This window comes from Pholis gunnellus (assembly GCF_910591455.1).
Source record: "Pholis gunnellus genome assembly, chromosome: 17".
NCBI classification, from domain to species: domain Eukaryota; kingdom Metazoa; phylum Chordata; class Actinopteri; order Perciformes; family Pholidae; genus Pholis; species Pholis gunnellus.
Window position 1 is genome coordinate 14,080,170 of NC_136544.1, and position 24,053 is coordinate 14,104,222.

Consider the following 24,053-nt stretch of genomic DNA (forward strand, 5'->3'; position numbering starts at 1 on the left):
TAATTATTGTAATACTCTACATGTTTGTTAACAAGACAAACCCAAATATTTGCCCTTTGTTATTTATAGCCAAGACTTACAATAGGACAGCGTCATCTTCTGTTTACACTGTGTCTTTATAACCTTTTTAAATTACCATACATATTTAATACTAAAATGAAATTCACATAGCTGATTGATAATTATCACATTCATCTCATGAAAGATGTTGCTTTTCCTCAGTAAACCTGCTTTTGTATTTTATATGATTATTCCTTATTAATATTAAATTAAACTATAGTATAGGCAGTAGTTGTAGCAATAGCAGTAAAAGCAGTAGATAGTTGTAAGATTAATATTATATGAAGAAATTCCACTAGTTAAAATACATTCATATTTGTGATTATCAGAGTGTCATTATTCTTTACTGTGCCTGCAAGTTTGCACAACAATATGAGTGAGAAAATGTTCTGCTCTGATTAACTGATGAAGGAGGAGGAGGCATTCTGTGGCGTGGGGGAAATCTCCCTGGGTTTGAGGACGGATACGTCAGATTGCTTCTTACACTCCCTATCACGAAGCTGCAAAAGAGTGTTGGTAGCAAGCAGAGCAAGAGGAGCAGAGATCTGCGCATCATAGGCTCAGAGAGTGCAAACCTCACCTTAAGCACAGTGAGTATCAAGCTTTTTGCAAATGCATGTGCTCGGCAATGGTTGCGTGATGATAACTAGCGCTTCTGTATGATTTTGTGCCTTGAAGCATCTCAATCCTTCTGCTTCAAAATAATGGGGAATAAAAAAAGGACCTTTTTCTTTGCTCCTTCAAGTTGCAACTAATTTATCTTTTATTTTGTAATACATAGCTTGGGTCATCAAGCCATTCTCATGTGATTTAAATCATGTCATATAATGTTTCTCTCTCTGATTGAAATCTTTTGTTAATTTGTTTTTAACTTACTGTCAAAATGGCACAGCCCTGATAAAAGGTACAACTCAGCACCTTAGTTTTTGACAGTGCTGATGTGTCTAAAGACTATTCATGGAGGAACGATTGTGCTTAATCTATCCACACATTTTTATCTGACAGAGACTGTTATATGACAGCAGAAAACACCTGCGCCAGTTTTATTTCCTGTCACTTTGCATTTCCTCCGTGCGTGTGTGTTAGCACCCCTCAGGCAGCTACAGAGGACCATGGCATTTGCAGGGCTACTGAGCGACGAGGACATCAGGGCTGCGATCCAGGCTTGTCAAGGTGAGTCAGACAGCAGGCACGCTCGCACGCAGGGAGACACACACACGAACACAAAGTTAGTGAATTTAAATCCGCACACATTGTGCTGATAGAGAAACAGACTTTGTGAAACCCATGCAGTCCCACTAGGGATACCATGTACGCGTTGTTCACAGCAGGGACAGGGAGCTTGCAGGTAACCAGGCAGCCATGTGGCAAGAGAGCAGTCATCACCCAGATACCAAAGTGTTTTTACGCAGAGCATTCACACAGAGAGACCCAAATCACACAAGATATACAGCCCTCACTTCCCGAAGCACTTTATCAGTAATCTATAGTGATTGTGTTTGCATGACAAGGCACACGCAGCACAAGCCCTCAGATGAAAACCAAATGTCAGTGCTTATATGCCCTTTATTCAGGAGAACCCCCCTGTTAGCAATGATTCAGGCAAAATAACATGCAAGCTGTGTCTAATGTCTGTGAATGTATGTATGGAGGTAGTATTTCTATGATTTATTTGAAGAAGTGATGGAAAACTAAAATGTTTTATTAAAGTGGGCATATCAGACAAATTATCTTCAAGATATTGATCTTTTTTTTTTACCATTTCTTGTCCTTTATTATAAGAAGAATATTCTTTAATCTTATAATCTCTCATTCTGTGGCTGCAAGTCTTATTCAGCGAATAATTGTGATGTACTTGAGGGTAAGAATTTCCTCTCTGAACAGCTTGATACAAAAAAAAGGGCTTTTAACATTTACAGTAGGTTTGCATTTAGCCCATGGGCAATATTCAGTGTGCTTTGAGTGTTTCAATGGCATAATGGCATAGCCTATAATGGCACAAGACAGTGATGTGCTACAGGGTGTATATTGGTAAATGTCATCGGTGGAAGAATGAAAGTCATCTGAGCGAATGAGTACATGCGACATCTCTATTGTTCCTCACCATTCTCGCTTTCTTGTCATTCTGTGATTGACCTCTCACTCCCACATCTGTCTGCCTCTCTTTTTGCTCACTTCTCCTCTCTCCTATGCCGATGCAGCTCCAGGCACATTCGACTTCAAGTCGTTCTTTGCTCAAGTGGGACTGGCCAGCTCATCCGAGGCAGATAGAAGCAAAGTGTTTGCGGTCCTGGACCAAGACAAGAGCGGATACATTGAGGAGGAGGAGCTAAAGTAAGGATAGCATGTGTCTGTGTGTGGTTTACGAGGATACAGATGAGCGTGTGAGTGTGTTTGTGCATGTGTAGCTATCGTGATGGCCCACAGGCAGAGGTCACTGTATGAATGAATTCAGTAATAAATGAGGGGGGGAGGGCTGGTGACTGAGTGATGGGGAGAGGGATTGCTCAGAAAGGCCTGCAGGGTAAGAAAATGGCATCAGGAAAGATACATTCAATGATGATACAAGCCTGAACTTTTCTCTCATATTCTTTGTGCACCCATCAGGCTGTTCCTTCAGAACTTCTCTCCGGGGGCGAGAGAGCTGACTGTGGCCGAGACCAAGGCTCTGATGGCTGCAGGCGATAAGGATGGAGATGGCAAGATTGGGATGGAAGGTGGGTGCATGTAAAACATCTGAAAAAAGCTGACGGCAGATGAGAAAAAGGAGCCGTTTGTGCAGGGGAGCTGTCCGTTACTTAGTGCTGAAATTGCAGTCTATGAAAAGCACATACAGAAACAGTTGTACACCAAATGATGTGTTGATTGTTTAGCTATAACCATAATATTGTTTTACAATGACTTGTGTGGAGAGTGTGTTGTGCTTAATAGGAATATCTGACTGAATTTGTCTTTCTCCCCCACAGAGTTCTGTGATATCCTGAAATAAAGAGGATGAACATCTTTGACCACGGCTGTTTTTCCCTATTTTAAGTTAACGGGTTTCGTATGGAAATCCTGATTTTCCAGATTGATTGATGCAAAGACCAGAAACCTGGGATATTCTCCACCTGCCTGCTGCTCTCCCTGTTTATGTGTTACAATAAAGATGTTTGGTGGACAGACGGCTAAAGCTGGATGTTATAGTGTGTGTGTGTGTGTGTGTGTTTAATCAATCAGTTACCTGGAATGGGTTAATAAATGTATTTAAGATGTGATATCACTGTGTACTGCTCTTTTTTTCACCTGCCTGAAATGGATAATGCATCAAGTGTCTCATGTAGGCCTTAAAATGAACACTTAAACTCATGTAGTAACATTCAGGGGTTTGAATCAACGTATTCATGTAAAGTCCCTGCATCACTTAAGGTGACTGTGACCGACAAGTTGACTATATTATGAATCATATGAGACTTTCTCACCAAATTATCTTGCGCAAAGACATTGCATCACTAAATAGTGATTACCATTCTCTAGTTCATGAGCAGGAATCAAACAGGAAATAGTTCCTGTTTGACAGGATACTGTTTGGTGAGTGCCTATTGACTCAGCTATTTATCTGACTCACACTGACATCTGCCCTGGTGACAATAATAGAGACATAATTAGGCATAATTGTGACGGTAAGGAAAACCCCTTAGGCCTTTCCCGCAGAAGACATTTTGACTTTTCACTGTTTGAAAAGCACAGCTGAGAGTAATAAAACAAATGATGTATGAATTCACTCAGCGGCTTTAATTTCAGGGTCCCGTGCTGTTTATGCTGGCTCACTGTCACTCTCACTGGCTCACTTGAACAGAGCGTCGTTAGACGTTAGAGGCATCGTTAGTGTTATTGGTAACACCTGTGTTTCCCCTGCTACAACAAGTCACAAATGGCCTGTGGCCTGATTCACTGCTGCAGATCATTTCATAACCTGGAACTTGTGATAGTGGGGAAATTGAACTGCCACTTCACCAATTTCCCCACTTTTGTATTTTCAATTGATGGGACCCCTCTTCAAATGCTAGGACACATGGGCGTTTCCAAAAACGGTCACTACGTTTTCCTTATTAGGATTATTACTGCCTTCTGCTGGACGGATTTTGAATTCCTGCAGACACAGGTAGAAATATCCACCGTAATTATGGAAACATACTTTATGGTATTGATACAGAATTGAGATGACTGAGATGAGTGGTTGAGGTTTAAATGGCCTACAGGTTACCAGTCTAGCTTTTACATTTCTTGAAGAGTTCATAAAGGCCACAAAAACAAACCCATCAGACGCACACAAAAAAAAAGTGGCGTGTTTATATCTGCATTAATAAAGTTATTCACGGTTTTGTGCCAAGGCAGCTCGTCAGAGTTAAATGAGGTGACAACATATTCTTAATTGTTTACGTGTTTACGCGCGCAAATGCACAGCACACAAATATTCGTCTGATTGATTGGTGCATTGCCTGCTAAGGACAGGGATACGGTGGTGTAGGCCCCAAAGACCTGCTTGTCCACTGGCTTGAAACTCGACCCACTGCAGAGTTCAAATGGCCCATATGGAAATATATGGTGGCCTGTATTTTAAGTATAGCTAGTGAATGTTACAGGAGAGCAGAAAAATAGTCTATGTATCATCCGAGACCAGCTCGGAGGCCTCAGACGAAACCTGACTCCAAGAATTTATACAAACCATCATAAAAAAAGCAATTAGGTAAATCCACTTCTGAGCAGACTGCAACAGACACTGCATGCATGAGTATCAAATAATGCTGGTAAAGATAAAATAGGTCATATGGTATTATGTTTGACACAAATGCATGTGAATGGGATATAAAGTCTGACAAGCAGTCTATCACAGACATACATCTTTTATCATGAATAAGAAGATAAAACCCAATGGTGCGTTTGAGGGTAGCAGTCCTTCCACATATGTTTACAACATTTTAGTAGCCAATAATACTTTTTTTAAAAGAACATTTCCTCTGTTCATTGAGAAAGTGAGCAGGAGTTAACGTTGGCAGTCCTTGGAGCTCATTCATGAGGCAATTGGTTCCACGTTTTCTTTTCTCAGGAATATGACCCTTAGCCTACATATCCACTCTCACACATTCATTTCATTAATATTCTCAGCATCAGAATCAGAATCGACACGTTGAATTCTTTAAATCATGCAACGTGTCGCTGTCAAGTCAGCGAGCAGGCCTTCTCGGGTTTCCAAACGTCTAGCTATAGGCCTCAGCACACATGGTAGCATCCTCATTTGTTCACCTAAAAATAGGTCGAGACCACTTGACACATTTTTTTCGAAACCCATGCATCTTGGTACCCGATACTGAGACTCAAATCTCTGTAAATGGTGTTGCTCAAGGATATATAAGAGAGATGGGTTGTTGCAGAAGACATTCACTCTTGAGTCCTCCTTGGTTTTCACTCGCCTCAACGCAACCCAAAGGTGAGTTGGATGTGCGCCCTGCAATGGCCACGCTGACTTCTGTCAGAGTGGGAGGAAAGGGATTGAGACGAGGAGAACCTCTTGGACTATAACTTTAGAAAGAAATGGAACCAACATAGAAAGAAACTACACGGACCACAGGACGACTCAATCAGTGCGAAAAGGAGGCACAAATGTGGCCATTTGGTTTCGACGGATCAATGTCTGTGGATGATAATTGCACTATTTCACCGCTTCTCTTTTAACCGGATGAAAAAAAGCTATCGACGCGTTTGACATCACTGCGCTTCCCCAGCTGCACAGTTCACTTGTGGCTCATGTTGCCGTGATATGGCCTCTCGGTGGGAGCATCATCTATTTAGTGTCATAGCAGCGTTGGGATAAACAGAGTCAGAGCTGAGCTGACATCCGGAGCCAAAGAGCAGCGCTCTATCCCTTAGGAAAAGAAAGCGGTGATGCTCAGGGGCAGCATTTGCTAATTATAGCAATTAATTAGTCACTAAAACAAACAAGAGGCTTTGAAAATGTTTATGTTTCTAGATTCTTTCCAAGGCAGTGTTACTGAACTTTCCATCTCTTGTGCAGCAAGAGGAGGAAAAGCCTTGTTTAATACTTGGAAGTTGATACATGATTTCAGGCTCTGTTATAATGATTTAAAAGCCTATAGGAAAACACAAACCCTCTGAATACCAGTCTGAAGTCACTGTATCTTAGGCCCTCCGAAGAGCAGAACCCCCAAAATACAAAATATCCGTAGTTATTGCTTTAATGAAGGATATTTGCAATGCAACCACATGGCTACTGTATAGGATTTGTGATGCTTGTGTACTAACTCGGAGTCTTCTTTCCTCCCTCAGAATAAGAAATGGCCTTCGCTGGTGTCCTCGTTGAGGCTGAAGTCAAAGCCGCTCTGGACGGCTGCTCAGGTGAGCTTCACTATCTTAACTTAGTACAAAGTAGATTATACAGTCAACACACGCACTTCATCCTCATTATTATTATTTGTAAATTATGAATATAAATGAATTACAAAGTTGATAAAAAAAATTAAAAAAACTGATATCCATTGATATCTATGTACTGAACTCTCATTTACCTAAACTGCCAGCCACAGTAATCCTATTTAATCAACACTGAGGTCTATATATGTAGCTTGACAGGGTGCTAATGGTGTTCAAATGTGTTCCAGCTGCTAACTCCTTTGACCACAAGAAGTTCTTCAAGGCATGTGGCATGTCCGGCAAGTCCGCCGATGATGTCAAGAAAGCTTTCTACATCATTGACCAGGACAAAAGTGGCTTCATTGAGGAGGAGGAGCTGAAGTAAGACACTCAAGCAACTCTCACTTAAGCCAGCAATGCCTCTGTAGCTCAAAATATGCACCAGATCTAATATTACTGTACTGTTGTTGGTTTTTTTGCAAGGGGGCAGCTTTACTCTTTCCTTTAATTTTGGACATTTTGTCTTTGTTTGGCTTTAATCTGCGGCTCAAACGCACTCACTGCAATACAAAAAACTAAAGAAATGCCAAGTGTAATGAAGCCTGAAGGTTTTATGACTGCACATCCACATTTCTATGGACAGGCTTGTTGCATTTGCCTTAAAATCTGAAACACTTTAAGTGATGCTCATTCTGCACAGTGATTTCCAATTAATCAGTATAGTCTGAAATGCTCATTCTAACGCCTGCTGTTGTGTCACCCCCGTCAGACTGTTCCTGCAGAGCTTCAGTGCTACTGCCAGAGCACTCACCGACAAGGAGACCAAGGCTTTCCTCGCCGCCGGTGACACTGATGGTGATGGCATGATCGGAGTCGATGGTAGGACTTCTTTCTGTTTTTGAGCAGAGTGCACTTTCTACATACCTTTGAACGTAGCAGAAATCAGCAGAGACGTGCATGGTTAATTCTGATACTAACTGGCAATGGACTCTCAATTAACCTGCATCACAGTTAAATATTCATTATCCACTCACATACATCCACGCACAGACCAGTCCAATTAGCCTAGCTCATACCAGCATGATGACATTCTGTTCACTACTAATGGCAGTTTCATTCTACTTTCACAGAGTTTATTTTAATGGTGAAGGCATAAATTTCCACTGACCAAGATCCACTTCCTTTCATGGGACTGCGAACTCCTTGCAAGATTCCGCATCCACCAGCTGAAAGAATATTTTTTTATATCTTATTTATGAGTTGCCTGCGGATTATTTCTCAACATGGAACACATGTTTTTACTGTGAATGTTTCTTAGATGTGTTAAATGTTCTGAAAAAAGACTTGTGCAAACTGTACAACACCATCTGCACTTTTGAGGAAGAGTGAAACACCAGCAATAAATACTCTTTTGGTCTAAAAGTCATCTGCTTCAGTTCAGTCACCTTTGTACTGTGCTTCATACAGCACTTGTTTGGATGGTCGGTTAACGAGATGGAGAGGATGGCGAGACTCAAGCTGGCAAACACGTTCGGAACAGCTCTCTTTGCTCATCTACTTCCTGGATCCGGGGAGGTTTGCAATGGATAGCTGTCACACAGAGTGTAATCAGGTGGTGTCTTCCAAGGACTTTTCCTCCACCCACTGCTGAGTAGTCAATTAGATGATGTGCTGTGGCAACAGGAGGGCTATTAACAGCCACTGTTGCATCATCAGGAACTTTTGAATCTGGTGCATTGACGCACATCTTTAGTGATCTAAGGGGTTCCTTTTCAATTCATTCAGTTTTCTTTTGTAGTGTTTAGAATGTGCCACATTTATTTGGGACACATTCTACAGAAATGTTTTAGCATAGAAATAAATTAAAATAGACCATCAGTCAGATTTTAAACAAATTCCAATTCAAGGGGGCGCTATGAGTGTTCAGGGATCTGCAAATCAGCAATATGTAAACCCTCAACCCTATCAGATGACACCCTGAGCTTGTTACCATCAACCAGTGGTCAAAACAAAAAGATAGTAACCGCAGCCTGGTGCCGGCTCACCCTCGCGCCAAAGGGCAGTGCTGCCACCTATAGGTGAAAGATGATCTCAGCATTACAAGTGTATAGCTATAAATGTCAAGATGCACCATTCAGATTATCCTTCTCCTTCTGTCCTTTACTTTGTTTGGAGGTTACAATAAAAGATGAAACGTTTCCATATGCTTTTAAACATATCGAGCTCTTAGAATAACACGAATGGTAGACTGCATGGGCTTACAAAGAACAGGGATCCGGAAGGGGGGGAGGGGGGGTTCTTTCCAAAAAAATCATTCAGTCCATCTTGACTAATCTGAACAACAATAAACACATTGTTGACTTTCCAGGGACTGATTGTGACAGTGCTGACTGTCTTTATTCACCATAACTATGACAGTAAGGTCCTTGATTTGGTTGTAAGTAGATGAGATGAATCTGACAAAACACAAATGACTTGAAAATACTAATATGACACATTGTGGCTGTGAATAGGCAACAATCAGGTGAATAATGTCAAACATAGAGAAGAAACTATCATTTTTTTAAGACATAAATATAATCCATAAGTGTGAAAGAAAGGCTCTTTTACTCTAGTAAAGTCATGAATCCAATAGCCAATGTCTTCCAAATCAACAATGTAACTCCAAAAGAGGAACAACAACCAAGTGGCAGCTCTAATGCATGCTCCGTATCCTCTTGAATAGCCTACTGTTGTGTGTTGCCAGCAGCACTTCCAATTTGTCCTCCTCAGCAGTGCACAAGCCTATTCTTAGCGTTGAGGGGGACATTAAAGACTTCTTCAAACGCACCTTTTAAGCGTCTTCATTTGTGAAACTTAAAATAGACCGCACTCTGGGCTACAGGACGAATCCTCGCCCCACCCCCACCCCCCACCCCCACCCTTCTCGGCGGTGTCAGTTATCTTAAGCCTCAGATTTCGATGGAGTGAAACTATAAAAAGGTCATCGGGAGCACCGGGGAAGATCACCGCATTCGACTCAAGTCCTGTCTGTTTCATTTGTAGTCTGCAAAGCAAAGACATCACAAAGGTGAGTTTAAATGGAAATGGAAAAGAAACCTGGGATCCACGCATACAGAGCCTCAGCATCCTGCACTGCTTCAGAAAACATTGATTTTTTAATTATTTTTTGGACTTTGCACTGCAATGCAGCATCCAAAGAAGGAGTTTTATTTGGCTTTTCTTGCGCGAGCGTCAGCTGCATGAAGACATGGATTACTGGTCAGACCTCCCAGCATCTATAGAGTTGCATTAGGGAACAATCTCAGCCTCTAGAACCGGATTTGGAAATGCAGCATCATACCACTCACAGAAAGAAGTGGACTGACTAATTTGCCTTTTGAAATTTTAAATATTTCCATTTGAGTCCATTTCTATTCCATTTGGAAGCAATAACAGAATGTTTTTATTATTATATTTTAACTATTGTGCAAATAGTGCTGCTCTGTTGTTTTAATGATAATGTGATTGATCACCTATTCTAATAGGGAAAAAAATGAATGTAGTTAACCATAATCCAAATGGTCAACAATATGTGATGCTTTTGTTACTTTAGAAGTAATCACATTTATTTGATTTCTGCAGATCAAAATGGCCTTCGCAAGCGTAGGACTGAAGGATGGCGACATCGCTAAAGCCCTGGAAGGGTGCAAAGGTGACTCTTGCAAAATCCCAATCGCTCCCTGCTTGGAGCATCACTGTGCTTCTTGTGCAGCTACTGTATGTGGCTGTACTTAAGTCAAAACTCGCATTCATTTCAGCCGCCGAATCATTCAACCACAAGACGTTCTTCCACGCATGCGGCCTGGCTGGCAAGCATGCCGATGAGGTCAAGAAGGCCTTCGCCATCGTTGACCAGGACAACAGTGGCTTCATTGAGGAGGAGGAGCTGAAGTAAGACACTCAACACTTCCTTTGTCCTAAACAGATATCCACAAATCACATTGATGCATCTTCTGTTCTGATATCATCTGCATAAAACAATAATTAAGTTAATGAAACAGGGTATATGAATTGTTCTGATTGATTGTGAAACCACAGGGTCAAACTATCTTCAGCCACTACATACACTTTCTATTTATATCTAATGCTTTCAATTATATGCAACATGAAGTGTGTCTTAGCCAATGGGAGCTGGGGTCCGTGAACTAATTCACCGATTGTGTTTGCAGGCTGTTCCTGCAGACCTTCAAGGCAGGTGCACGCGCACTGTCGGATGCCGAGACCAAGGCATTCCTGAAGGCCGGCGACTCCGATGGTGACGGCAAGATTGGCGCTGAGGGTACGGACTCTTTGTCACGCAAAGTGGTTACAGCATTCTTTGGATGTTTTTTTTTGCTGGAAAATAGATGCTTAACTGTGTGTTTTCTTGTATCTCCACAGAGTTCGCTGCCATGGTTAAACAATAAAGTAACTGACCAACAACACCTGCTCCGATGGAACAACAAAGCCCACGTCGACCTCTACCCGTTTTCATCTGATATAAATAATTTTTATACATTTGCTTAAGAGACGTTTCCTCCTATGCAACACATTGTCCAAAAATGATGATTGTGAATGTCGCTCGGCTGTGTTCATGTCTTAAATATGAATTTTGCTATGTAAAATCTATGATGCACTTTCCAGGTACTAAAGGTTAAAAAAAAAAAGAATAAATATTCTTTTTCTGCGGTCTTACTTGGCTTTTATTCCCTGTGTGTTATTTGTGTCTTTGAAATTCTTGAACTACACATACAAACTCAACAGGGCAAATTCATTCACAGCCCCTCTCTCTCTCTCTCTCTCTCTGCTTTTTGGCATGCCATAGGGCAGGGGTTACTAATTGGCGGACCAATTAGATGCCAGACGCCGCTGTATCCGGACCCAAGACCTAAAACCGATAGATAATTGAGAATTATTACAGCTTTTTCAGCATCTACGGTACTTGTTCAGCGGTGCAGGAAACACAACAACTAGTGCAGCTCAGCCAATCAAATATGGACATTTTGACAAGTTTCCTGACTCGAATGAGATGTACACACACCGTGACACACGGGGCTGAGACAAGGAAAATATTGCAGAGCAGGACAATTATTACGTGGGTCGGAGGAGTCATATCCCGAGACGATCTCCTTAAAGAGAACAGTGTCCAGAGAGATCAGAGTCTTTAACCAAGAATGGACTAATTCGTATAAGTGAATTCTTCATACGGGCAGTTTTAAAAACAGTATGTATAATTTGGAGCAAATGTAGGCAACTCACTCACATCTGAAATGAAGACACAGAAAATAAACCTAAGAGCCCAATATGATCAGAATCCTAACACAAGTGCTTTAATAACCACAGATAAAGTCCATGCACACAAATTTATCTTATTTCAAGATGAGAAAAATATAATATTGTGGCTTTTTTGATTGACATCACTTCACACCTGAATGAACTGAATTTAAAGCTGCAGGGCAATTCAGTGAAATTCATTGTTCTAAAATGAATTACTTTATTTTAAGATGGACACTTTTCAAAAGCTTTCTGTTATGTCAGTTATTCTTTAATCCAGCCCTTATTTTACCTGAAATGAGAAGAACATTTATTTATATATTTATATGTATTATTTATAATCCATCCAGTTAAATGTGAAAACTGAGAATAATAATTGTTAAAATATAATTGATGTGTACTTTCTTTATTTGATTTGACAGTTGTCGACTACACCGAGACGTTGTTACTACTGAAAATGTAGTTGAATACCCCTGCCATAGGGCATATAAATACACCTTTACCTGTAATAGTAGATAAAGGAAAATTAAGCAATATGAATTAATTTACGAACTTGTGATATTAATTATCTCTGTCTCACACGCACACACACGCACACTTTAGTCTTTACACAGTTTATGTTTGTGCGTACAGTCATGCAGCTCCATCCTGCAGCCACTAGATGGAGTTGCGTCCATCAGAAGTTGGGACAGACGCACCGGACAGAGACAAGATATAAGTTACTGTAAATTATCTGGCAATAAAAAACGACAGCTGTTTGGACATTTGAGTTTCTCGCTTCAAGCGTGCCAGTAAGGAGAGCCTGGCTTGTAGGGCACTCAGGAAACTCATCATACATACATGTAGGACAAAATAATAATAACAACGGATATTTATTGGACAATTATTCTTGAAATTATTGGTAGTTGAGTTAATTTCAGTTTTTTAAACAAAATAATGCTAATTATTTGAAGTGACATTCTACAAAAACGCAGTGAAAATTAGTTAGAATCTAATCTTGTACGTTTAAGAATACATATTTTGAATATGTATTGTGAGACTAATGCTCCTAAAGAACATTAATACATGTAAATGAATAAATGATCTTCCAGTATAGTCTGTGAGGTATCAGCATAGTACATGACATCAAGCATCGTGTCGGCTACTCTTAATCCGGTGTCCTTAGTCTTTTCTTCACACATATTCTGGAGGAGATGATTGAGTTTCTCAGGAGTCCACTTTCACTAGATCCTCCCAATCGGACATCACTAGTTGAGGGGCCCAATTAAAGATTCGGCACCGGGATTAGGTTTAGGAGGGGTGGCTAATGACAAACTACTAGATACAAGCTTTTACTCAATAATGAAAGACGCCAGGATGCTGCCAATGAATTACAAATTAACAAAAAGGATACAGTGTGCACACACAGTTCATGTCCGAAACACAATCGTGTATCACCTATAAGAACACTTATACACGAATTAAATTAAATGTATTTCGACTGATTTCCGATTAATTCCGTTTTCTGCCTTCAGACCTTTAAATAATATTTAAGAGTATCATGACACCAGGTGGACATTACCTGCAGTTAACGGTTGCCAGCTGACACGTGCAAGAGAGTGGACCTGCCAACAGTCGCGTGTGCTCCACGGACGCAAGCACGCGCTCAAAGTTGCTGACTTCCAATTTGAGGACGCTGTCTTGGGGCTGCAGTACACCGTGCCTTTGGTAAAATTCAAGGATGTATCAACTTAGTGCTACTTTCACACTCCACGATGCATAACGGTTCTATGGTGTAATGGTTAGCACTCTGGACTCTGAATCCAGCGATCCGAGTTCAAATCTCGGTAGGACCTGTATTTATTTAATTTAATAATTGGATTGTTAAGTAATTTGTCTTTGATCACCCATAAGCTCTCTTTACCATACGCTGCTGCATGCTGCATACGCTCACGTACAACTCTTACATCATGGAAATAAATGACCTTTTCCTGTGTGCTGCTGCAGTGAACACCCCCCCAGGAATGTGCTTAATGACCCCTGCATTTGTCCGCTGGGGGCCACGAATGCCCTCGGAAGTGTCAACCTGAATTGGTCATTTTGCAATGCCCTCAGAAGAGTCAGCCTAAATTGGTCATTTTGCAACTAGACAAATTGGACGGACAAAGGGAGAAACAAAGTGGGGGAAATGGTTTAAACTCCAGTGGAAATGAAGCCACGTGCTCAGCCCCGAGTGACCTCTGACTGCTATACCTCTATTCAAATGGTGTATGTGGATACCTGGGACATTATGCATCATCAACACCATTGAGGCAGGATGGGACACCGACAGCAGAGGGTGACCTCGGGTCCCTTAATCAGCACAGTTGACAAAGCAATTTAGCGAGGATGTCCCCACGTCAGTTTGAGAGAGTGAGAAGGTTACAAAGCACCGGCGTCCCTGACATTCAGTGATGAGCAGGCCGGTGTGTTTAATGTTATTTCAGTTTTGGTTGCAAATAATCTGAACTCCATCTGTTGTGAATCTGCGTCTGAGCAACTAGGCTTTTTTTAATGTCCAGGCAGATCTGGGCAGGGTGAAAACCCCAGAAAGAGGTTGTGTATGGGCCGACCTCTTAGGCGACTCAATAATCTCACATGCTCCCGCATTAACATGAGACACACACGGTCCAAATATGCCACGAAAAATGTCAACTTCAGCTGACATATCATTTCCCATAACTCACCTCAAATGCAATGATAGGGGCATAGATGCAGCGGGATATGGCTCAGATGTGCTCGTTTTGGGACTGCTGCCTGTAAAAGGATATCTGCATGAAAGGGTGTGTGTGTGTGTGTGTGTGTGGGGGGGGGGGGGGGTGAAACAGCAAGAGAGGGAGAAAAGGAGAGAGAGCTTGCAGTTACATTACAGCCTCCCTGCATTTACTGTACTGTATAATTCTAGAGGTGAGAGGAGGAGGGGCGCTGGGATAAGAGGAGGGTGTGGTGGATGGGGAGACTAACACGCTTTTTAACTTAATTTGCTATTTCCAAGGGTGCTACATGATGTCCACGCTCCGGTCTCTCTGACCCTGGGCGTTATAAATAGTAAAGGTTAATTAGTTAGCTGGGAAATCGGATCTGGGGCGGGCAGTTAGAATTTGATCCATAGACAGGTAACTCAAGCAATCCCTTTTGTCACTGCAGTCAGACCTATATAAATCCGCCTTGACGTACAGCAGTCACCACATCGCTTTTCCTCTCTGCTGGATCACCAACCGGACGAGAACCCCCTAAACGCGGTAAGTCGCTGTGTGGATTCAGAGAGGACGCTGCTGATGGGAAGTGGCTGACTTTCATTTGCTTTGAAAGACTTTTGCAGATGTGGATTTTCTGGCTCCTGTGTATTCAGAGCACTTTAGAGGCTGCTAGTTAGATGACAGGTGAAACAATTGGGTACTTATTTTCCATAAAAGTTATTTCCATCACATTTAATTCATCGGATGAGACGTTATTTAACGGAGAAGAAAGATTAATATACATGCTGACTTTCATGGCCACTGTCTTCTCAATGTCAGTGTTGACACCTGGACACATTTTACTCTCCATCAGTGTCAAGTTAGAGGGTTCGCTTCTGTACCCGGCTACATGTGTTAATAATTCACCATGATTGTTCCTCCTACAGGAACAAAATGTCGCTCTCATCTATCCTTTCCGCTGATGCCATCGACTGTGCTATCAAGGACTGCCAAGGTATCGTCTTCCACCAATATCATTATTGCTCTCTTTGATAGATCTTTATTTTTTTTTATTTCTTTAGTTCTATACAGTCTTTCTACTGGAGCCTGCTCAGTCTATAGGGTTGTCTCTATTTGATGGCCAACTGGAAGACTGCAAAATGTTGGCATTAAAATTGAAGTACAGAATAACCTGAGGTGCAGGTTAAGAGATTTCTTGAGCATCAATTGGGCACAAGCCACAAGCTAAAGAGAGACTAGATATGATCCTGTTCGTATTATTATCACTGGAGGAGAAGGATTATTAAAGATTTGCTCCCCAAACTGATTCAGGAGCAATATTTTCTCCATACTATGTACTGTGTGTCACACTTAGTAATACCACGTCAGTCATTGTCGTGTTTCTAGTGTTTGAACCGACACTAAACGTTGAAGTTCCTGACTCTGCTCTCTCTATTCGCCTCCAGCACCGGACTCCTTCTGCCCCAGGAAGTTTTTCCAGCTGTGCGGCCTCACCAAGAAGAGCCCCCAGGAAGTGAAGAAGGTTTTCGGGATCCTGGACAATGATGGCAGCGGTTTTGTTGAGGAGGAAGAACTCAAGTAAGCGAGCAGCCAGTTCACTAACTACAGCCATTTATATATTGTGCCCAGGATGTAAAGGATCCTAAAACGGGAGTAGAGATTAGATGTCTTCATGGAAAATAATCCTATTTTCATGATGATGTAGTAAAGGGTGTGCCCGTCCATCATTAGTTTTTTTTTACTTTACAGGGCTGATATGTTACAGGGACTGATAAGAGACTAAAATGTGTACAGGCTGGGTCTCAGTGTTAGCCCCTGACTTCTTGCTTTGTGGCTGTTGCTGTGCGTCCAGTTGTTACCTCTAACTTGTGTCTCTCTGTGTACGCCAGGTTTTTCCTCCAGAGGTTCTCCCCTGGGGCACGCATTCTGTCCGACAAGGAGACGAAGGAATTCCTGTGTGCTGCTGACGACGATAGCGACGGCCGGATTGGAGCAGACGGTGAGCGGATGCACCCCATATGTGATATATTATGCCAGACATGCATGTGTGTGTATGCGTAACTAGAAACCACGACGCTTTAGGAAACAACTCTCCACATTTGACCTTTCTAAATAGAATACAGATTGACTAAATGTGTTGTATTTCGAGGGAAGGCTGGTGTTTCAGGGTGCTTTAAAGTAAGACAGTTATATATTCCAGGACTAAAATCAAACAAGCAGCAATCATAATGACCTGCTCCAAGTCCCCACACACCTTTTCTGTCCTACAGGTCAAAACTGACACCTCAACAATGTTTCTATTGACCATCTGGGATTTTACATTTTAGTTTGTTAGACTTATCGTGTTAATGAAATGTTAAGTGAAGTTTTGCACCGCCATGCTCTCTCTAATGGGTCATATCTGTTGCATTACTAAATATAAAATGCATATTTTAGAGTTAGGTGTCAGACCGATGTGGTAAATAATCATCTGATCAATTTGTGTTTCTTGTCTCCTCAGAGTTCCAGGCCATGGTCTTGTCTTAAACAACTGGACTCCATCGCTCCAGGTCGATCTGACCCCCCTCAACCCGCCCCTCCTCCACTGCTTCAAGGGCTCACTTAGTTTAATCATTTTCCATCTGGTTAGATAAAAACTTTTGAATCTCTTTTTTTTTTTTAAAGACTTGTTCCGGTCCACAGTCATCCACATTCACATTATTATTTGAGAGTTTTTCTTTTCATATGTTTTAAACATATCACAAAGCTGTATTTCCCAAATAAATGTAAAATTTCCCAAATTACTCAGAAAATAAAAGAATAAAATCCAAATCTTGGAGCTATTTTTCCTTATTTATATTCAACATCCTTGTGTGTTTCTGAATGTCTTTGAGTTTGAGGTGACACAAGGTGGCATGGCAGGAAGAATACACAGTATGGCGATCAAGTAGTAGCGATCAAGGAGTGTTGAATTGTTTCATAAGCACAAGACCGTCTCATTAACTTTTATGAAGTGGGAATCCGTATATCCACATGCTGATCCAGATGTGCCCATGAACAAAACAAACACACATGTCCTTATGTCTCCACTTACCCAACACAGCGGTAAATGAGGCTAAATGTCATAAAGTGTGATGAGAAGTAAAACGTGTCCTGTAAACACAGGGTACACATACAGTACAGGTGTGTGTGTGTGTGTGTGTGTGTGTGTGTGTGTGTGTGTGTGTGTGTGTGTGTGTGTGTGTGTGTGTGTGTGTGTGTGTGTGTGTGTGAGAGAGAGTTTATAGATTCATAGAGCTAGCACAGGGAAAAAGCAGAGGCGGTGACCTTGATGACCACCTGAGTGTCACTGCGACTGGATCGAGTGACACCTGACCTCAGCTATGTAAATAAACCCAGCTGAGCCTTGGTGTGTCTCAGGCTAGAGCAACAAAAAACACACACACATCCTAATGAATTTGCAAAAATCAAATATGAGATCAGACACAGACGGCGCTCCATGCCAGCACACATAATCCCAAATGTACACATGAACCCACATCAGGGTGGATGTTAATATATGCACCAGTGTGAGCGTGTAGATGTGTGCGATGCACAGAAGATTGCAAACTCTGCAGAAAGCTATAGCTGTGGATGCTAGCCTCACATGTACTCCTTTACCAGGTTTGCTTTGATAGCTCAGGAGAGCTTGCTCAGGATATATTAAAAGGAGAATTATTACACTCACACAAACTCTCAGACAGAAGACTGACCATCGAACAGCTCCGCATCCTCCCTCCGAGAGACTTTAAATAGCACTTACAGGATTCATGGGATTAAAATTAACTACTACTTCCCTATTTACCCACCCACTAGAGGCGCCAAAATACAGAGCAACAAGCGTTCTTGCAGTGGTTCCAGCTTTGTGTCATTTCAATTACCTGTATATTACAGGGGGAACCTGACTATTACAGCAGACACCTGCTACTCAGAACTATGGGGCATACCCTGATATTAGCATGAGGTCGTAGTCACCAGTGCAGGATGTGTAGTCACACTGACTGCTGCTTGATTCAGATGGTCTGCTGTAATAATGATAGTGTTCCTTATTCAGCCAGGCCCATACTGCCTGTGTGTCCTTATATATATATATATATACTCGACTGATTTCCGATTTATTTCGTTTTCTGCCTTCAGACCTTTAAATAATGTTTAAGAGTATCATGACACCAGGTGGACATTACCTGCAGTTAACGGTCGCCAGCTGACACGTGCAAGAGAGTGGACCTGCCAACAGTCGCGTGTGCTCCACGGACACAAGCACGCGCTCAAAGTTGCTGACTTCCAATTTGAGGACGCTGTCTGGGGGCTACTGTACCCGTGCCTTTGGTAAAATTCAAGGATATATCAACTTAGTGCTACTTTTACACGCCACGATGCATCAGGGTTCTATGGTGTAATGGTTAGCACTCTGGACTCTGAATCCAGCGATCCGAGTTCAAATCTCGGTAGGACCTGTATTTATTTAATTAAATAAATGGATTGTTAAGTACTTTGTCTTCGATCACTCATGAACTCCTTACCATACGCTGCTGCATATGCTCACGTACAACTCTTACATGGAAATGAATGACCTTTCACCTGCCAATTTGTGTAAATTGTTATATATTTTGAAATCAAAGTCGTGGGACTAAAACCAGAGACTAAAAAGTGCTCAATACAAAATTCAGAGTATATCTATTGCCTCAAACGTGGCGACAGCTGGTCGCTGGCTCGCAGCTAACGGTGCTAACATAAATTAAATGTTTTTCGACTGATTTCCAACTTATTTCGTTTTCTGCCTTCAGACCTTTAAATAATGTTTAAGAGTATCATGACACCAGGTGGACTTTACCTGCAGTTAACGGTCGCCAGCTGACACGTGCAAGAGAGTGGACCTGCCAACAGTCGCGTGTGCTCCACGGACGCAAGCACGTGCTCAAAGTTGCTGACTTCCAAGTTGAGGACGCTGTCTGGGGGCTGCTGTACCCGTGCCTTTGGTAAAATTCAAGGATATGTCAACTTAGTGCTACTTTTACACACACGATGCACAAGGGTTCTATGGTGTAATGGTTAGCACTCTGGACTCTGAATCCAGCGATCCGAGTTCAAATCTCGGTAGGACCTGTATTTATTTAATTAAATAAATGGATTGTTAACTACTTTGTCTTCGATCACTCATGAACTCCTTACCATACGCTGCTGCATATGCTCACGTACAACTCTTACATGGAAATGAATGACCTTTCACCTGCCAATTTGTGTAAATTGTTGTGTATTTTGCAATTAAAGTGCAGCCGTGGGACTAAAAAGTGCTCAATACAAAATTCAGAGCATATCTATTGCCTCAAACGTGGTGACAGCTCAAACAGGTCGTCGGCTCGCAGCTAACGATGCTAACAGCGCTAACAGTGCAACAGCCAAAGAACTGACAGTGTTGACCTGAAACGGAACCGGAGGGTGGATGCTAGGCTTCCGTGACCACGCTATTGGTCGGCACGTCATTAACTAACCAGTGGGACACGCTCACATGCACTAGCATGCACTAGCATGGTCGGCCCAGCTTTGTCGAAAAAGCAAGGAGAAGCTCGGATAACAACACACTCAGAGGGAGAGATACTTCCTTCTCTGCGCAGGTGCACGGTTGAAAGTGGGGCAAGGTTGGGGAAGCCAGTAGGTAACACTAGCCACAGGACACACAACGTAGCAGTGACCCCTGCGGGTCAAGAGAAGCGAGTGGTAAACAGGAAGGAAATGTGAGCCAACAGGTCGACACTGCTGGATGTGCTGCGGTGGGACAGCAGAACATGATAATGTGACAAGCAGATTACCTGGTCTCAAGGGCGGAGAGAGAGAGAGAGAGAGAGAGAGAGAGAGAGAGAGAGAGAGAGAGAGAGAGAGAGAGAGAGAGAGAGAGAGAGAGAGAGAGAGAGAGAGAGAGAGAGAGAGAGAGAGAGAGAGAGAGAGAGAGAGAGAGAGAGAGAGAGTGTATATATACAGTATATATATAATTAATAATCACTTCTAGATGTTGTGTTAATGTTATTGTGTATTAATATTATTGTGTATTATATTATTGTACGTTTAATTGTTCTGATTCTTTGGCAATACCGTTTCTAAACGTTCATGCCAATAAAGCAAATTGAATTGAATTGAAATTGAGAGAGAGAGAGAGAGAGAGAGAGAGAGAGAGAGAGAGAGAGAGAGAGAGAGAGAGAGAGAGAGAGAGAGAGAGAGAGAGAGACTAGCTCTGTCTGTGTAGCTCTGTTTCTCTCTAGGTCAGCTTAGCTCTGACAGTCCCGGGGGGCTGACAATATGAGCAAAATGACAAAACAACATTTTGCTCATATTGGACTGCAGGTTGGACATTGAGTATGTAACGCACATTAAAAGCTGAGTTCCTTTGAACTATTTATTCTGTTGATGGGAATAAAACAGCCATTTTATTCTGAAGTGAAATCTTAAGCAGTAGAGTAAATCCAGGTACATGTTCTGAGGCTCATGCAATTAGAATATATTTTGGGGATGAGGAATATTCCTTACACTACAAACCGTATCTATTCTACACCATCCATGTGATCAATGAGGGTGTTGTTTTGCATTCTAAGAATTAAGGTTACAAAAAAATGCACTTGAGATGTCATCAGGTCTGAATTCAGCAGTACAGGTCATAGTGGAAGTGGTATTGGTAACAGTAGCAGTAGTAACCTTCAAATGTTAGGATGCTGCATTAGGTAACAAACAAAGGATTAGGAAGAAATAAAGTAAGCCAGCCAACTTGACTTAACGATTAACTTACTTTTACTTCACTTGAACTTAACTGGCTTTTATATTGAAACGTTTTGTGGGACTGCTAATCCTGTACCAATGCGATTGGTCTGGATGGGCACTTGAGGATGGACACATGGGCCTCGTCTGCTTGTCTCTTCAATAATTGATGTCCTCGCTTCATTGTCACCAAAAACTCATATCAAGAAAGGAGTGTCAGGCTCCCCTTACTGATTAAGTCTGTGTGAAACTTTAATGTGCACCCCATCTTCAACGGATAACAAACCCAAGTGCTCAAGCAAACGCGGCGAAAGGAAGTTGAACCATTTGGACGTCCGCCGTGCGTCCAGCGGCCTGCCGTGACAAACACTGCTCATATTTTGACTCGCTCCACGCTCTTTCGGAGCCTGGAGGTTTCAGAGACGTTGCTACCTGATAGTCTGAACAGGGAGGAACGTCGTGAAAGATTTAACTGCCGTGTTAGGATAGACTGAATGGGCTTTGTGAGCTCTGTGCAGGAACTCCATCCATAATGCAGGGGATGACAGCACTGCCTCTGTTCCCCAACAAGCATTAGTCCTAAGCCTTTGCCTATGATGTCTGCGTGCAGCTTCCCTTCATTAATGAATGATAGGCCATGCACATATCAATGGCCACCCCTGATACACACAGGGCCTTCGTGGAAGGCGATTTCTAGAAATCTATTTCCACCCTGCCTTGAGCGTATTGTTTACATATCCGCTAATTGATGTTTTATTTATATATATATATATATATATACACACATCTATTCACTCGACTTAAGTTTGCAACTAAAAGCCACACCCTGCCTAATCCCCTGAACAGCTGTCACACGTGCTGACTCACCCTCAGACTGAGTAATGGCTGTCGTGGAGAGGTAGACGGGTACTTTGCTGACTTTTCCCAAATGAGAGGGCACAATAACGTAAGATGGCGAGAGTCCTGGACAAACATACTTTGACTATAATGGAGGCAAACGCAAATGATTGGAGAGGACGTTTGCGTCCCGGTGGAGTTCGGTCAGTAAACACCACACAACAAATGCCACGAAAGCACTTACATGCTTCATAAACTTGCATTACACGCGTGGTGCGATCAGAAGCTCAGACATTACTCGTCTGCGTCCTAAAATGTAGTTTACAGTCAAAGTGTGTAGTCATCGACTAATATTACACCTACAAATGAGTACATGCCTATAATCTCTTTAAAGCTGTTCAAATAACCAACAACAACAAGCCTTGAGTATCAACGTCATCCTTTCCCAGCACACCTATGGACTGAGTACTCCACATGTACAGTGATATGATGGTTCCTTCTATGAACTTAATGCCCCATAGTGCATCTTAACTGTGATATTAATATTCAAGTTAGTGAGATTCAATAACTACACTGAACCTGTGTACCACGTCCAATTTATAAGACGCGTTCAAAGCAAACGTTTGATTTACGTTTTGGAGTTTACAAATGGAATTAGTTATCTTATTCAACTCTCTGCCGGAGAGCCAATAAGTGTATTTCCCAAAATGACTAACTATATTCCTCGAAGGCAGTGTAAGCGTCTCTAAGTAAAGTATTCATTGCATCAGTTCACACATTGTTTATCTATGTCGGTGATCCAGTAAGACTGTAACTGACAGCACCAACAAGGCCTTTGTCACTCCCCACCCTACACCCATGTTACCCACAGCCTGACAGGACAGACTTCCACGTCCCTTGTCCCTACATGATTTAGAGAACTACTGAACTGTCAGGTTTCAGCTCCCTCCGTACAGTCTCAGTTTCTTTCCCGGGTCTTACTCTGGCCATCAGATCCGACCATTACCTCGGCAGAGCTGCCAGGTTTGACTCAATCCCTTGTGATTGAATAACAGAGGCCAGACTGAGCTAATTGATTTTGATCTGTGTTACAGGTTGACTGCTGTAGGACTGAAGCAGCCACATCTAAAAAAAAACTTTGTCTATGAACCCAGGAGATCACAGTGATGGTGATGTCAGGCGAGACACGAGAAAACAAAAAGCAGACAGACTGCATGAGTCACAAGGTACAAAACTCTACTACATATTAACTGTCATGATAGACTATAGTAATGTATATATGGAAAGAAATGTCACATTATCTCTTATTTATATTCCTGCTAATCTGTCCTTAAAGATGAGGTACTACAGGTGACTATAGACTGTTGACTAACAGACTTGTATCATCACACATACACAGTTGTGCACATGCAAGCTCACACACAAGGTTTAAACAAAAGTCACATTCATATACACATACAAATATACATATTTTAAAATGGTATCACATACTTATTGATTATACCATTCTGTATGGAATAATTGAAAAAGAAAACTTTTTAATATATATTTATTAGTAAAAACGTATTTATTTGAGTTTATGGACTGAACTATTTGTAGCTTAGAAGAAAATGCACACGAGATTATTTATTATTATGATTATTTCACGACTCCACAGATTAAACCTTACTTTGCATCATCATCTTTGAATCAGTCTGCCTTACTTGAGTCATGGTTAAGTGCAGAAGTTCATTCAAGTCCGACCGACTCCTCTGTTGACTGCTGACCTCCCGCAATCATTTTACAGAAATGGGAATGTGAGAAGTTATATTGTGGCGCCCTCTAGTGCACGTGCGATGACACGCGCAGCGAGAGATGTGGCGGAGAGCGATGTAACTGTGAATGTGGATGTTTTTAACACCACAGTGTGAATATTAAAACAGTGTATGAAAAGGTCCTTTACTGTCTAATCCCAAACGAATTCATATA

At 41.8% G+C, this 24,053-nt stretch overlaps 2 protein-coding genes across 2 annotated transcripts; both read left to right on the forward strand.

The window, feature by feature from the left end:
• Positions 1-1,147: 1,147 nt before the first annotated feature.
• LOC306709243 (parvalbumin beta-like) lies at positions 1,148-11,187 on the forward strand. The gene is made up of 7 exons (XM_079177310.1): positions 1,148-1,233; positions 2,262-2,394; positions 2,668-2,777; positions 6,394-6,456; positions 6,720-6,852; positions 7,241-7,350; positions 10,894-11,187. The coding sequence occupies exons 1-7, from the start codon at positions 1,173-1,175 to the stop codon at positions 10,917-10,919; spliced, it is 636 nt and encodes a 211-aa protein (XP_079033436.1). The 5' UTR covers positions 1,148-1,172; the 3' UTR covers positions 10,920-11,187.
• A 3,811-nt stretch (positions 11,188-14,998) lies between these two features.
• On the forward strand, positions 14,999-17,084 carry pvalb8 (parvalbumin 8). Its single transcript, XM_079176915.1, has 5 exons — positions 14,999-15,026; positions 15,410-15,477; positions 15,929-16,061; positions 16,373-16,482; positions 16,984-17,084. The coding sequence occupies exons 2-5, from the start codon at positions 15,417-15,419 to the stop codon at positions 17,007-17,009; spliced, it is 330 nt and encodes a 109-aa protein (XP_079033041.1). The 5' UTR covers positions 14,999-15,026; positions 15,410-15,416; the 3' UTR covers positions 17,010-17,084.
• The last annotated feature ends 6,969 nt before the right edge of the window (positions 17,085-24,053 follow it).

Bases quoted from the DNA above. Each gene is read 5' to 3' on its own strand.
- LOC306709243 (XM_079177310.1), top strand. From the start codon at position 1,173: ATGGCATTTGCAGGGCTACTGAGCGACGAGGACATCAGGGCTGCGATC. The intron at 1,234-2,261 runs GTGAGTCAGACA...ATGCCGATGCAG, and splicing joins TGCGATCCAGGCTTGTCAAG to CTCCAGGCACATTCGACTTC. The intron at 6,853-7,240 runs GTAAGACACTCA...CACCCCCGTCAG, and splicing joins ATTGAGGAGGAGGAGCTGAA to ACTGTTCCTGCAGAGCTTCA.
- pvalb8 (XM_079176915.1), top strand. From the start codon at position 15,417: ATGTCGCTCTCATCTATCCTTTCCGCTGATGCCATCGACTGTGCTATC. The intron at 15,478-15,928 runs GTATCGTCTTCC...ATTCGCCTCCAG, and splicing joins TGCTATCAAGGACTGCCAAG to CACCGGACTCCTTCTGCCCC. The intron at 16,483-16,983 runs GTGAGCGGATGC...TTGTCTCCTCAG, and splicing joins CGGCCGGATTGGAGCAGACG to AGTTCCAGGCCATGGTCTTG.